The 14341-nt window shown below is 43.1% G+C and overlaps 1 protein-coding gene across 2 annotated transcripts in view; it reads left to right on the top strand.

Annotated features, from left to right (window-relative positions):
* CHUK (component of inhibitor of nuclear factor kappa B kinase complex) overlaps positions 1 to 14341 on the top strand; it is a 35533-nt gene that overhangs the window by 18404 nt on the left and 2788 nt on the right. The window contains exons 12-20 of one of the 2 annotated variants that reach the window (XM_068951142.1): positions 3035 to 3158; positions 3842 to 4005; positions 5453 to 5514; positions 7347 to 7456; positions 9623 to 9672; positions 10497 to 10593; positions 11357 to 11504; positions 12374 to 12510; positions 13520 to 13619. In XM_068951142.1, the coding sequence (XP_068807243.1) occupies positions 3035 to 3158; positions 3842 to 4005; positions 5453 to 5514; positions 7347 to 7456; positions 9623 to 9672; positions 10497 to 10593; positions 11357 to 11504; positions 12374 to 12510; positions 13520 to 13619 (992 nt within the window). The remainder of the gene's footprint in view (positions 1 to 3034; positions 3159 to 3841; positions 4006 to 5452; positions 5515 to 7346; positions 7457 to 9622; positions 9673 to 10496; positions 10594 to 11356; positions 11505 to 12373; positions 12511 to 13519; positions 13620 to 14341) is intronic. The other variant, XM_068951143.1, reaches the window with a different exon arrangement.

Below are 14341 nucleotides of genomic sequence, written 5' to 3'. Positions count from 1 at the left end.
CCAGGTCCTTCTCGGCAGAGCTGCTTTCCAGCAGGTCAACCCCCAGCCTGTCCTGGTGCATGGGATTATTCCTCCCCAGGTGCAGGACCCTGCACTTGCCTTTGTTGAACTTCATGAGGTTCCTCTCGGCCCAGCTCTCCAGCCTGTCCAGGTCCCTCTGAATGGCAGCACAGTCTTCTGGTGTGTTAGCCTCTCCCCCCAGTTTAGTATCATCAGCAGACTTGCTGAGGGTGCACTCTGGGCCTTCATCCAGGTGATCGATGACTCCATTGAACAAGACTGGACCTAGGACTGACCACAACCCTCTGAGCTCGGCCATCTAGCCAGTTCTCAATCCACCTCACCGTCCACTCATCTAGCCCACACTTCCTGAGTTTACCTGGGAGGATGTGATGGGAGACAGTGTCCAAAGCCTTGCTGAAGGAATGGAAGTTCCATCTGAACCTGCGGACAAACTTATTGACTGTGAGGGTGATAGAGCACTGGAAGAGGTTGCCCAGAGAGGTAGTGGAGTCTCGTTCCCTGGAGATATTCAAAATCCATCTGGATGCGATCCTGGGCAATATGCTCTAGAGGTTGGACTAGATGATCTCCAGAGGTCCCTTCCAACCTCAGCCATTCTGTGATTCTCTGAAGTCCAGGGAGACAACATCCACTGCTCTCCCCTCATCTACCCAGCCAGTCATCCCATCCTAGAAGACTGTCAGCTTGGTCAAGCATGATTTCCCTTTGGTGAAGCCATGTTGACGGATCCCCTTCTTGTCCTCCAGATGCTTAGTGAGGACCTCCAGGAGGAGCTGTTCCATCACCTTGCCAGGGATGGAGGGGAGGCTGAGAGGCCTGTAGTTTCCTGGCTCCTCCTTCTTGTCCTTTTGGAAGAATGGGGTGACATTGGCTTTCTTCCAGGCCTCAGGCCCCTCTCCTGATCTCCAGGACCTTTCCAAGAGGATGGAGAGTGGAACATATTCCTTATTTTGTGCTGCTGCTCATTTAAGCCCGGTATGACGAAATCCACCTAGCTCTGATCACAGAGACAAGACCAGCGTGATAGCTGATAGTTTGCTGTGCAGGTTATGGGTTAGGGTGGTTTTTCAGAGACACCTGGCAGAGGTTCAAGACCTGCGCTCTTTCCTTGCCTCCCCTGAGGGTTTTCAGCTCCTGTGATAATGTGGCCATTACCTCTAGCCCTGATCCTACCTCTGACCTCACCAAGGAAAGACAAGTATTTGAGAAAGTCCAGCTCCTTCCTTCCTCTTTGATATGTTAGGAGTAGAGCCTGGCCATTGCTTCACAGATACTCGTGGGACCTGCTCCAGTCAGTCTGCCTTAGTGCTGGCATTGCTGCTCGGTCTTGGCAGCAACAATATACCTCGTGCCAAGGAACTCTTAGACTGTGCATGAAAGCTTCTTCTCTGTGTAAGGCTTCCCTTACATGTCTCTTGAAATGACAGCATGCTCCTGCAGGACCTTACATATTTCTGTGAAAGTTTAAAAAAAAAAAAAAACATAAGGGACATCTACTAGGACACTGCATATAAGGGAAATGCCTCATGAAATATACTAGTTATTGCAAAACAGCTAAATTTTCTTTGAATTGGTTCTGCGGAAGTTGTGCTGGATTTACCTGACTTGTTATGCTGTCACTCAGGTTTGTTTTGACTGGTTCTTTCTGTATTCTGGGGTATTGTCTTCTGGTGAATCCCACTACATTGCACCATTGTGCTGAATCTCTTGGAGCTACGGGTTTTTACAACAGGCACCTTGATGTGCCAGTATAGTGAGAGTTCCCCATCTCTATGGGGGAACACACATAAGTCCTTCATCTTCTCCCCTTAAACATCTACACGTGTTACGTCTACACAGCTACATCCCCTAAAAATCCCCCTTAAACCTTTTCCCCCCAGGAATCTGGGGGAAAATGCACAGAATCCTTATCGATGATATTTTTGGATGGAACAAAGGTCAGGACAGTGACAGACCAGTACTGGTTGATTAAATAGCGCCATTTAATTTGCTTTGCTAGGTACACCGAAACACAGTGCCTTTTAGCATAGCCATGTGCAAGTTCCTAGTTCAAGGACCCAAAGAACCAGCATCCATCCTTTTAAACAAAGGCCTTGACTATTGCCAGTGGCTCAGTGGGAGCACCTAGCTTGATACAGTGGTCAAAAGGGCTACTGAGATGCCTGGCTAGTGGTCTGTTGAGCAGAACATCATTTGTAGCACCATTGCTGCATCCAGATCCAGAAAAAAATGTTATTTGATTTGAGCTTGTTTTCCTCAAATGGATCTCTTGGGTGTAACCCCCGTTACTGTCTGTCCTTTTTCTCTAGTCATACTGCGTTGGTAGCTGAAAGAGTATTTCCAAGTGGAAATGGCATAGTAGTGAATCACATTCATAATTGAATAATAATCTGAAGTGAATACTCGAGCAATCTAAGTCCACAGAAAGACTTGGATTTTGCAGCACCAACCATGATAGCCCCCAGGACTGTAGTTTCTTATTCCGGTAAAGCACTCTATATACACCATGCATTCAGCAGATAGTAGTGCTCTTTGCTATCGCTGCCCTTCTTTCAGAAGTTCATTGGTTGTATGTCCTGCCCAGAGAGTGGGAAATGTGGGTTCAGTTTCATCCCATTTATCGAGCAAGTGCTTTAGGTACGGACTTATTGATGAAAAGAGCAGCGAGTTCCACCTTCTGCCATGTTTCGTGCAATACGCTGTGTCTGTTAGTGCCAGTGAGCCAAATAGCTCGAAGAAATCGCTGTTGTTTGGATCCTAATGATGCTAAGCTGTGAGTTCAAACATGAGCTGTTGCCTGGCCAGCAGCAGGATCCTGAATACCTGGGGAGCTATAACATGAAAAGCTTATGCACATGTAGTGTTTAGGCAGCATCGAAAAAAGCTGAGCAAATCTTTCCTGGCCTGATCTCCTAGTCTAGGCGTTGAAAGCAGGCGTTGGGAAAGTACCAGAGTGCTCTTCTAGAGTTGCCCCTTAATTTACATACAGTTGTATTTTTCTTGCATTCAGTACAGGATAGTAAAATCCAACTGCCAGTTTCTCAGCTGCGCAAAGTGTGGGCAGAAGCAGTTCACTACGTGATTGGGCTAAAAGAAGATTATAGCAGGCTTTTCCAGGGCCAGAGAGCTGCCATGTAAGTTGTTACTCCTAATTCATAAGATTGTGTATTATCTTAAATAAAGAGGCTGTTTGAATGGAAGTGTATATCTCAGGGAAGTTTTGATTACCCAGAGTTTACACTCCTCTCCTCTGCTCTTCCTTACTTTTACATTATAAAGCATATTTGGGCTGGGAGCTGATTCCACTCCATGAATTTTACTGCATAGTACTGGACGTTCATAATAACTGGAGAAACATGAACCTTGAATTTAGTCATTCCACAAATGGCAGAATGAATGCAAGTGTTTATTGTGTTTGTAGTGGCTGAACCACAGAATGGGCAGTAGCAAGTATCTTAAATAGTAAAAATGGTGACAGCGTTGCCCAGAGGCCATATGCACTTCCAGAGCCTGAATACGCCAGGAGATTGTCCACGCTGCAAACTGACTGTTTAACTAAGCTTGACAAAATAACCTGGGAAGTGAGGAAGGACTTTCTTTTTTGCTTGCTGCAGACCTGCATCGTAAAAGTTGACTTCCAGAAAGTTCCTAGGTAGAGTCTGTGTCCCCGCTGAGACTCCCTGTTCTGAAGATTTTACAAAATTCATTACTAGCTACTTATTTCCTTCAGGTGATGTGACAGCCACTTTAGGCACTGACCACGTAAGTCCACGTCAGCTTTTCCACTAACATCCACTGTTCTTGTTTCATTTGTTAGGCTGAGTCTCCTTCGGTATAATGCCAATCTAATCAAAATGAAAAACAACATGGTGTCAGCATCTCAGCAACTGAAAGCAAAGCTGGAGTTCTTTCATCAGAGCATTCACCTTGACCTGGAGAGATACAGTGACCAGATGGCTTATGGCATATGTATGTGTTTGGGTAATACTTGCCTGGATGTCTTCTCTGATCCTCCTCTATAAAGGGCAGTGAGTAAGAGCTAGCTTAAAAGAAAATGAATGCAGGCGCTGCCATCACCTTCTGCAGCGTGCTTATGCGTATGTTTTAGTTGAGGGTTAGATGCAGGAGAAGAGTTCGACAAGAACAAAGGCAGGAAGATAACAAAAAATTCCTGGAGACCTTCAAATACAGTGAAACTAGGCAGCTGTTCCCCACGGAGAATACCAAGCTAAGAAAATTAGAATATTAAGAGTAAAGGTGGAGTTGGTGTTTGCTATTTGTTAATTCAAAGTCTGATCCATTTGGAGTTGTCGGGGGCGTTAAGCGGATGGCAGAGGTGCTGCACTTGATGTGCAGTGGAAGGGGCACTGAAAAACAATGTGCAAACTGATACGGTGATTGTGGAAACAGCATTTTGAACAGTGCTACAGGAGTGATTTTGCTGTGGTTGATAATGGGAGGTAGCAGTAGTCAGGACAAAAGATGAGGTGAAAAAGTCCCAGCTAGAGTTTTAATGTCATACAAACGTCTGGATCTTACAAACGTTATACAAGGAGAAGCAGCAAGATTTCTACAGGGTTTGAATATATGGCTAAAAAACAAAACTTGAGTCAAAGATTTTGACTGGGCAGAAAGATGATGAAGGAAAATGGAAGGACTCAGGCAACTGGTTTTGGATGGTCTGTGTTTAATCACAAATGGCAGTTGTTGAGCTTAGTGGTGGAATTTAAAGACTCAAAGTCATTTTAGGTCAGTGACTGCAAACGGTAAGATCCTGTAACTATGTATGCGAGTAAAGGTCGAGCGTGGAGATGCTGTAACGCTGCCAGTTTGCTGTCTCTCTTGGATCTCTGGGATTCCTGCTTAGAGATCCACTCATGCTATTTGTGTTTAAATTTAACTGATGCCTGCAAAGTTCAGGTCGTGTACGCTATAGAGTGAGTGCTCGGAATATATCAGTTGTGTTTTTCTCCAGCATATGTGGTATGGGCTATTAGTATGGTTGCCACTGGAATCTTTAGAGCAAGATGGACACCTTTTTTGAAAGATGAATTCCAGGTTACTCTAAGAAATAGGAATAATACAGGGCTGCGTCACAATTCCGACTGGATGGCCAGAAAGTCACCCATGGTCTTTAGACGTAAAGTCCAAGAAAGCTCTGTTATGGCTAAATGTCTGCAAGAATGGGGAGCCTAAGTTCACAGTTTTGTCTTCTTTGACACTCTTGGCTATAACAAACAAATCAAATTAAGGGAATCCATTTGCATCCCCAAACTTAAAATCAGAATATTCTTAATGTGCATAAATATGGACTTTGGAGTCCGTTTGCCAAGTCTTCACCTATGCTTATATTAGGTGAGCTCAGTTCTATCTGTTTCTATTTTTGTGTCTGTATCTTTTTATAATTTACCAAGTCTCTTCTCTTAAGCTTCAGAAAAGATGCTCAAAGCCTGGAAGGAGATGGAAGAGAAGGCCTCTCAATGTGCACAGGTAGGGGATACTAAAGAGGCTTGATTATCTCTCTGTGAAGGAGGATGTAACAGAACTTGAACTACCATATGTGCTCTGCTTTGTTGCTTCAGTGTATTTTATATACTGTATGCTGTAGGAATGAGAAAATCATTGCTACAAGTAAGTGCATTAAAAAAGAACAGTCCTCAGTTGCCCGGTTGTTTGAATGTAGCGATTTGAACAAAACCAAAGCAAATGTCACCAGACTTTCAGTCATCTATGTGAGTGAATTGGTAAGAAAAACAGAAATACAGAGACATGTTAATTTATTGCCCAGAAGAAATGGTGTTGCTGCAGCCAAGAATCTTCTTTGTTGGATTTGTCATGCACAAAAGTTTGCATTGATAAAGCTGAAAATAATACAGATCGCTTACTATCCAGTGATTTCGAAATTACAGCACTTAATTTCGGAGTACAGAAATAAATTTCTGGTATTTTGCAAGTAAATAGATCAATTTGTTTTTAGTAATAGAAATAAAAGAGTCATCCTTAAGAAATTTAGAGCTGAGCTAGAGCCAGTCTGTGCTCTGAACTGTCCTAACAGATAACAGAGGTTTCCTTCGTGGATTATGGACAGTTGAGCTAATATAATGCCTTTCTGTTTCTTGAAGAGCTGGCCCCGCAAGAAAGGCTAGTTGAAGCAAACCTACTTCTTAGAGTTCTTACCTGTTTCCAGGGAATGGGCGTTTTCATTTTTCTCTCACTGAAAGCAGTGAGGAGCAGAAGGCCCTTCTGACAGAGAATAATCTGCCTATGTTTCTGTTAAGCCTTTACAGGGAAGTAATAAGCTTTTAGCTATGTAAACCAGGGACAGAGGTAGCATGTTTGCAAAAAGTTTATTGCCAAAAGCGGTCTCCTCCTCTCTTCCCCTGGATGTACTGAATAGGGCTTGAGCGAGGGGAGATATTTAGAAGGGAAGCAGGTAAAAGTCAACACTTTTGTAATGCATTTCTTGGAGTAGAGCTCTTTAAAACATCTCAGAAAGCAGTCGCTTTATTGTGCTCCATGATACTAGGTAGCTGCAGGAGTGCCAAGACCACTGAATGTTCTGCTGATTAGAATTGCTGTGTGGTTTGCTGGGCGGCTGTACATCTTAAATTTCTACAGGGAGTTCTTGTATTGGCTGACATAGTAATAGAGCGTGTGATGATTCATACATAAAAACCCTAGAGGCCATTAGAAACACAAATAAATTACTCTGCTTCCCCCCACCTGCTTCCATGACAGATGAGGCTAGGTAGTTGAGGTTCTGGGATCTGTTACATAACTTCATCTAAGTCGAGAGGTACTTGAAGCCTCAATTCTGCTTCTGCTTGCTCATATGATAGAGATAAGGGAACTGGGATTTCTGTCTGATTTCATCTCTGTTTAGCTCCTTAACTGTTGGGACCTTGTTGATATTGCCTGTATTGCTTAGAGGGAGGTGTGAAATACCAGAGAAATGTCACACCAAAATGCATATTGGTGGATAAAATTCCTACTGTAAGGGTAGGAAAAATATCTTTAGTGTCGAAGCATACGTAGAGCCAGAGGACGTGTGTGCAATGTGCATCTCAAAGGGCTGTGATTTATGAAGAAGCTGATCTTTCTCATCCAGTGTGGTTCTCAGGGATGTGGATCTAGATAATACCGTCCCCTGAGAAGACAACGACAGTAATCTCAATTGTAATAGCAGCAGCTATGCGATAGAGACTTTGTCTCCTAAACTCTGCTTGGACTCAACCTGTTATCCAAACAAGTATTATGGGGATCTTTGTCTATTTTATTGCTCTCCACATGCGGTTTGATTTGTAGCTATATTCCCTCATTAGGCTGAAGATATTGGGTATCTCGATGAACAGATTATGGCTCTGCACACAGAGATTGTAGAGCTGCAGAAGAGTCCGTACGCAAGGCGCCAAGGAGAGGTCATGGAGAATTTGTAAGTCCTTTGCTTATATATTGAAATCATGGAACATTATTGAATTATGTGTATTTTGGTGTCTGAGATTTTTTTTTTCCTGTTGTAATGATTTTCCCAGTAGTGCTTTCAAAATGAACTCCTGCCTTTTTGCACACCGCACATACGGAGTAGTTCTGCAGTCAGCTTAAGCTTATTTTGCTGGCAAAAAGGGAGGTCCCACCTTTTGTGACTGGGTAGCCCTCCTTGTTTTTGACAGTTCTAGCAATCACATGGCAGCATAACAAGGTAGATTTGGTTACTGATCTATCCGAAAACTGTGCAAAAAACATTAGCGTTCAGTCATAGGAATAAACTGATCTAACTTAACCCTGCAACCACGTAATGATTGGACCTGGGGAAGCATGGAAAACACAGCTAGGAAAGACACGACACTTTTTTGTCACTGACTGTGAACCTTCATCTTGGAAGAGGATGGGCCTAAGAGATTCATATCTGGGTCTCAACTGGAAAACGCAGAGGATTTTTTGGTGTGGGAGAAGAGTGAATTTTACTGTGCTGTGTGAGCAAATTATGAGATAATTTTAAAATGTTATTAAGTATTTGAGATGTGATTTCAGAGCAAGGGCCATTAAAAACTCTTAGAAGAGCTTCAATATTAATCAAAAAGCAATAAAATATGAAAAACTAAGCGGTATTACTGAGGTTAAAAAGTGCTAGGAAGCCCAAGAAAGTGCAAATCATAGCAGTTTGGTCTGTTGTTGAGAGCCCAAGGGACAATTACAAGAGAAGGGTCTAATAGCCACCAAGGTTAAATAGCCACCCAATCCATTGTCAGTGAGCGCTCTTCTGAATGACCCCTGGAGTTTTGGGAGGGAAATGTGCTTGTTCCTGGCACGTTCTCCCCGCTCCCTCTTTGCAGGATTAGATCAGCTAAGTTGCTAAGTCCTTGTGCAGCTGCAGAAGCAGCAGAACTGGTGCACAGGGGAGGAAGTGGTGGAGGGAAGAAACCACCTCTTGCAGCAGTAGCCCTCATTCAGATCAGCTGAAACGAATCATAAACCAGCCTCCTGAAACACTGTTTTTAGGATGTTGGCCGCTGAAAACACAAGGCTGCATCAGCTGTTTGCAAGGTGCTTAAAGCGTGCCTTGAACTGTTGATTTTGTCAGTCTAAAATGATGAATACTAAGTTCTGCACTGCCCATTCTTAATGAGGAATGAAGTGGAGAACAGACTGGGTCTCCTGCTCTTTGTTTTTTTCAGGCTCTAGCAGAGCACACTGCACAGACTAGCTTGAAAGTTGATACACCCTATGAGGAGACACGTGGATCCTGTGTGATATGTCAGACTTAGCTGGGGGTGTTGGATGACAATGTTTCCCTGTGCAGCAGGAGAAAAGAGGACCTCTACCCCTCTCCATGCCTGATGCAGGAGTGTCAAGGCGGATAGCTATCTAGTATGCTAGAAATGCTAATATTCATAAGCAGCATAAATTTGTACGATCTCTTAAAACAGTGTTGGGGTGATCTAGGGGCAGTTAAGGGGGAGAGGCCTGGTGAGGGCTGGAAGCAGTGTTAGGACTAGCTAAACTGGTACTCAGCCTGTGCCAGACTTTTTAAATAAGAACAGCGAAGATTTGTCCCAGTTGTAGAAGCTTCAGTGTTTGGTTGCTTTTGAAATACTTGAGAGAAGCAACATTTATATATGGGAAGAAGGGAAACATTGTCCTCTTGCTTGTGATGTGGCTGTCTCTTTCAGTTTGCAGAACATCACTGTAGAAGTGACCAGGCAAAATAAGCTGAAGAAGAACAAGAATTTATCAGACAATTATGCAGAAGTACCTATAATCACAAAAAATAAAAGTTTCCTAATTAAGTATCACTCAGTAACAAAATCCAGTTAAGCCAGGTGGAAATTTGAAATTGAAAATATAGTCCAGGTGGAGGGATATCAAGAGAAGAAAATGCATAATCAAAGGAAAAGAGAGACTGCTCTTAGGGAAGAGTCGATTTCTGTCAGAGAATAACCGTCCCTGTGTTGGTAATATCATGGTTGTATATGAGCTATAGAAAAACATAGCAGCTCCATCATGTGAGATTCAGTAAGACACAACTTAATTGTAATGGTTTTTTTCTTGAATCACCTGTTTGTTAATACGTATATGAATCATTTTCTTCTTTTTAAAGGGAACAGAGAGCCATAGACCTGTACAAGCAATTAAAAACAAGACCCCCAGGTATGGAATGCGATTATTTAATGGCTGTTACAAGCTCAAATCGCACTACTAATTTTTACTTTCAGCAGTAAAGCAAAATGTTGCAAATACCGTTTAGGGCCAAACATATGATTTTATTGAAGTTTACCAGAGTCAGGGGCATACCTTAAGCTGTTTTTTTTCTTGTTGCTGAACCTGGAGCTCTCCCAAATTCCTATAGTCCTGCCCTTCAGACTTTGGGCTTGTCTTAACAGTTTTCAGACTTGAAGCATACGCCCTGAAAAAATGTGTCTGTGTCCTGGCATTCTCTGCCTTTTATCTGCCTCTACGACCATTCCTTTACTCCTCCCAGATTCAGGAAGAACTGCCGTTCCTCTGTCATCCCTCCAACCCAACTGGAACATCTTTTTTTCTCTTGATTGCTTTCATTTATTTTTATTTGTCATTAATTAATTGATGTATTTATTAACAAATAATTTATTAATAAGTATTTCAATAATCAAATAATTGTTAGACATCAATCAATATTTTGTTTATTGTTTTCTCTTGATTACATTGGAGGAGGCTCCGTGTTTGGGGATTATGATGATCTGAACATAGTAACTGGTGAGCAAAAGGAGTTAGCTACCTGTGTGTTTGGCAACTACCTGCAGTCCTTACTGAAGCCAGTATCTGGGCAGCAAGAGTGATTGGAACTGTATGCATGACTGTGGAGAGAAGAGACATTATGGAAAAGTTGTATTTCCGTTTATTTGGCTGCACTTGTTAAGTGAAATCTTTCATTTGTGTCCAGAGTGTTTCTTTATTGAAGAACATATTACTAATGTGATTGATGCCCCTTCCAGATCACGCCTACAGTGACAGCACAGATATGGTGAAGATTATTGTGCAGACAGTACAGAGCCAAGACCGAGTTCTCAAGGAGCTCTTTGGCCATCTCAGGTACTTTATGCAGAAAACGAGACAAATGCAACTTTCAGCCTTTGTTGCTTTGTAAAAGGAAAGCATGGGGAAAATCCTGAAAATTAGGGCCCAAAACCTTCATTCACAGACATACACTTCTCAGAGTAATATTAATTCTGCTGCTTTGTGTCTGTGTTTTCACTTATTCTTTTAAAATGCATAGCCAGCGCTTTAATAGGGGAGAGCAGGAGAATGCACTGGCTTATATTCTTATAATCCAAGAGTTTGCCTCAAAATGAGACAAATTCTGCAAGTGTTTATGCTGAGTTTTAAAAAAAACAGCTGACAAGATATCGCAGTGAGTTGTTGATTACTTCCTAAAGCAGGTCAGAAAAAATATCATTATGCATTAAGTTAGCAGAGTTTAGTTTTATTTTCACGGGTGGCTCAGTAGATCCTACAAAAAAAGTTTCTGGCTAAGGTATGGTCAGCCCACAGAGACCAATACAAACCAAAGAGGATTAATAAATAACCATGGTTGAATTGCTGTGCTGTCCATTCGCATCAGGATCAATTTTTGTATCTCAGATAAGAAGAGCTTGTATTCTGGGTATTAAAAGTACTGTTGCCTGGCTGCTTTTTTGAGTCTTAATGGGGATCCTTCCAGCCTTGCAGCTTTTGTAGGTGCAGCTAAGAAGAAATGGGTGTTCTTCTTACAGAATTTTTCTTGAATTCACTTTGGTTTTGCCAAAGCATATTGCCACACAAGCTGGGAAGTAACTGTGTTTTGTTTTTATTATAGCAAGCTGTTGGGCTGTAAGCAGAAGATTATTGACTTGCTTCCAAAGATTGAAGTGGCTCTAAATAACATCAAGGAAGCTGACAACTCAGTGATGCAGATGCAGGGCAAAAGACAAAGGGAGATATGGCACTTGCTGAAAATTGCTTGTGTAAGTAGCTTTTGGATTAGTCATTTGCTCTCCCTTTCAGTGCAGGAACTAGGAGACATCAAATGACACTGTGAAGAGACCAGCTAAAAACAAACAAAAAAGAGATCCTTCCCCACAACAGTTGATTTTGCTAGGGAGAAGGGAAGTTTGAGATGCTAAAAGTTTACAGAGTGCCTGGACAAATTCATGGAAAAGAAATCCAGTAAAAGAGTGCTTTGTCCCAATAAGTCCTCAAACTGCAAATCACTGGAGGCTGGAATAGGATAGCACCATAACATGCTTGCCTTGTTCTTTTTCCCTGAGCATCTACTGTTGGCTGCTGTCGGAGAGCATATACTGGGATAGTTGAACTTTAATCTTACCTAATAAAGCTATTGTTATAGTGTTATTGCTGCAAAAGCTAAATAGGTGCTTTTCTTGAACAGCTGAAACTGTTTAAGACTGCACTACTTTTTTCTGCATCAGTTCTAGCGACTGTATAGCTGAAGGGATCACCTTATTTCCACATGCCTACCTGAAAGGCCAGCATTGAAAACTTATGTGTTTCCACTGTCAGAAGATTTGCTGCTGTGTGTGACTCACAGTTTAGGAAGCAGTACCTCCTAATTCTTCGGCATAAAATACATGCTGTGTGCAATACAGGTGACTAACCTGCCATGCGGAGACATTTGGCGCTGGCTGTTTGCAGAACTATGGAGGGCTGCATCAGCTGCCTTCTTAGCCATAGGCTTTGCCTAGATATCGTATATATGCTACAAACAGTGCTTATGGGGCATAAGTCACAAGTCTTCTAGCATGCATACAAAATAATTATGCCTGACTAAATTCTTTCTTTGTCCATCACAGCAAGTGAATTCCTTTTTTTCTAGACTCAGAGCTCTTCTCGATCGCTGGTAAGTTCCAGTCTGGAAGGGACAGCCTCAACTCCAGCTGCCACGTCGCTCCCACAGAGCTCCTCAGGGCATGTACCTCACCCTCTTTCATCTCTGACAGCTCCTGGAGATGGGTAAGAGCTATGGGGAAAGGATGCCACTGCAGAGAAGAAATCAGTGTAACTACTTTATACGCATACACTCAGAAATCCTGTCCTCTGCCCCTGCAGTCTCCAGTACTAAGGGGGCCTGACCTATTTAATATGTGTTCATCCCATCCCATGTGGTGGCTTTTGGATATGCTAGCCAGGGAGTGTTTTGGCATACTAGACTGCCTGAAAGCAATGTGGTATAACTTGTGACTGGTTTGTTTTAATAGCTTCTCTCCGGCCATCCCATAGCTGAGCGCACCTCAGGACCATAGCAAAATGCAGCAGTAAGACACTGAGCCGAATTGTAGTTTCTCTTTGTGCCTGAGTTCTGTTGCAAGACCCAGATATATCAGGCCATATTTACTGCTTCCTTACAGCTTCAGTGATTTTAAATAGTCTTCGTTCAAATGGAGATCTGAAGTTGGGGTCGATACTAAAACAATCTATCCAATTCAGCATCTGTTTTTCCATCTTTCCAAAAAAGTTTTCAGTACCTCATGTGTTACTCGTGTTCTAAAAAAACAGGAATTAGTTTGAAATCTTTATTCACAAAGCTTCACTCGCTGGCCCTGAGCAAGTTCCCCTTAGGATTCTCAGTTAAAGCATGCGATGTCCATCAGCGCTGGTTATTAAGGCTCCTCTCTCAGCCAGTCCTATCTGAGGTGCCAAGAGAGATGTCGGGAGCACTAGCAATTTTACTTCAGTTAGCATAACAGAAGGGAAGGCATCCTCAGTAAATCTGCGATAGATGTGCATCAGTGCTAATTTTGTGGGGGCTGGGGCAGGGGGTATAAACATGGGCATTTTACACTGCCAAGGTGGAGATCTCTTTGAGGCCATCCCCCAGCATGTTGCTGGTCTGTGGCCTACAAGGCAACTCCTACAATTGCAGAAAACTCCTATAACTTAAGTTCTTTTTCTCCTGTGCAAAGCCTACTGATGTTGGTGTTGGTTTGTGTTTTAAATCCTTCTTCTTGTGCCTCTCCTGCAGGGAAACTTTCACCCATGTGATAGAAGAGAATCTAAATTATCTTGACCTCTTTAGCAGCATTTTGCAGGAGGCAAGACAGGAGCAGAGCAACAGTATGATGGTAAGTCTGTTGATGTATTCTTGAGGACCTGATTTTTCAGAGTCACAATGGGGCTGTGGAGAACTCCTTCAAGAGGGTTATTTGTGATGTTATAAGTTACTATGACTGGCATGTGATGTTTGTCATCTCCCCAGGACTCCAATAACATGCTAGTCCTTACGGAAAGTAGCAGTTGGAAAAATGTCAGCTAAAGGGTCTCCATGATGGAATGGGCTGGTGTTCTTCAGGACCCTCTGGCTGGTAGAGCTTTCTCTGAAAGCTGGCCATATTTTCAACTAGAAGGTTCTGGCTTGGGTCCTAGCACTGAAATGGGTAGAGTGGCCCCTTTGCTAATGATACTAAACTGGGAGGAGTGGCTGACACACCAGAAGGCTGTGCTGCCATTCAGAGGGACCTGGACAGGCTGGAGAGTTGGGCCGAGAGGAACCTCCTGAAGTTCAACAAAGGCAAGTGCAGGGTCCTGCACCTGGGGAGGAATAATCCCAATCACCAGTACAGGCTGGGGGTTGACCTGCTGGAAAGCAGCTCTGCCGAGAAGGACCTGGGAGCCCTGGTGGACAACAAGCTGACCATGAGGCAGCAGTGTGCCCTTGTGGTCAGGAGGGCCAAGGGTCTCCTGGGGTGCATTAGGCAGAGTGTTGCCAGCAGGTGGAGGGAGGTGATCCTGCCCCTCTCCTCAGCCCTGGGGAGGCCTCACCTGGAGTCCTGTGTCCAGTTCTGGG

This window comes from Struthio camelus, chromosome 7 (assembly GCF_040807025.1).
Source record: "Struthio camelus isolate bStrCam1 chromosome 7, bStrCam1.hap1, whole genome shotgun sequence".
NCBI lineage: Eukaryota > Metazoa > Chordata > Aves > Struthioniformes > Struthionidae > Struthio > Struthio camelus.
The sequence above is the reverse complement of the archived record's forward strand: the minus strand, read 5'-3'. Positions and strand labels throughout refer to the sequence as shown.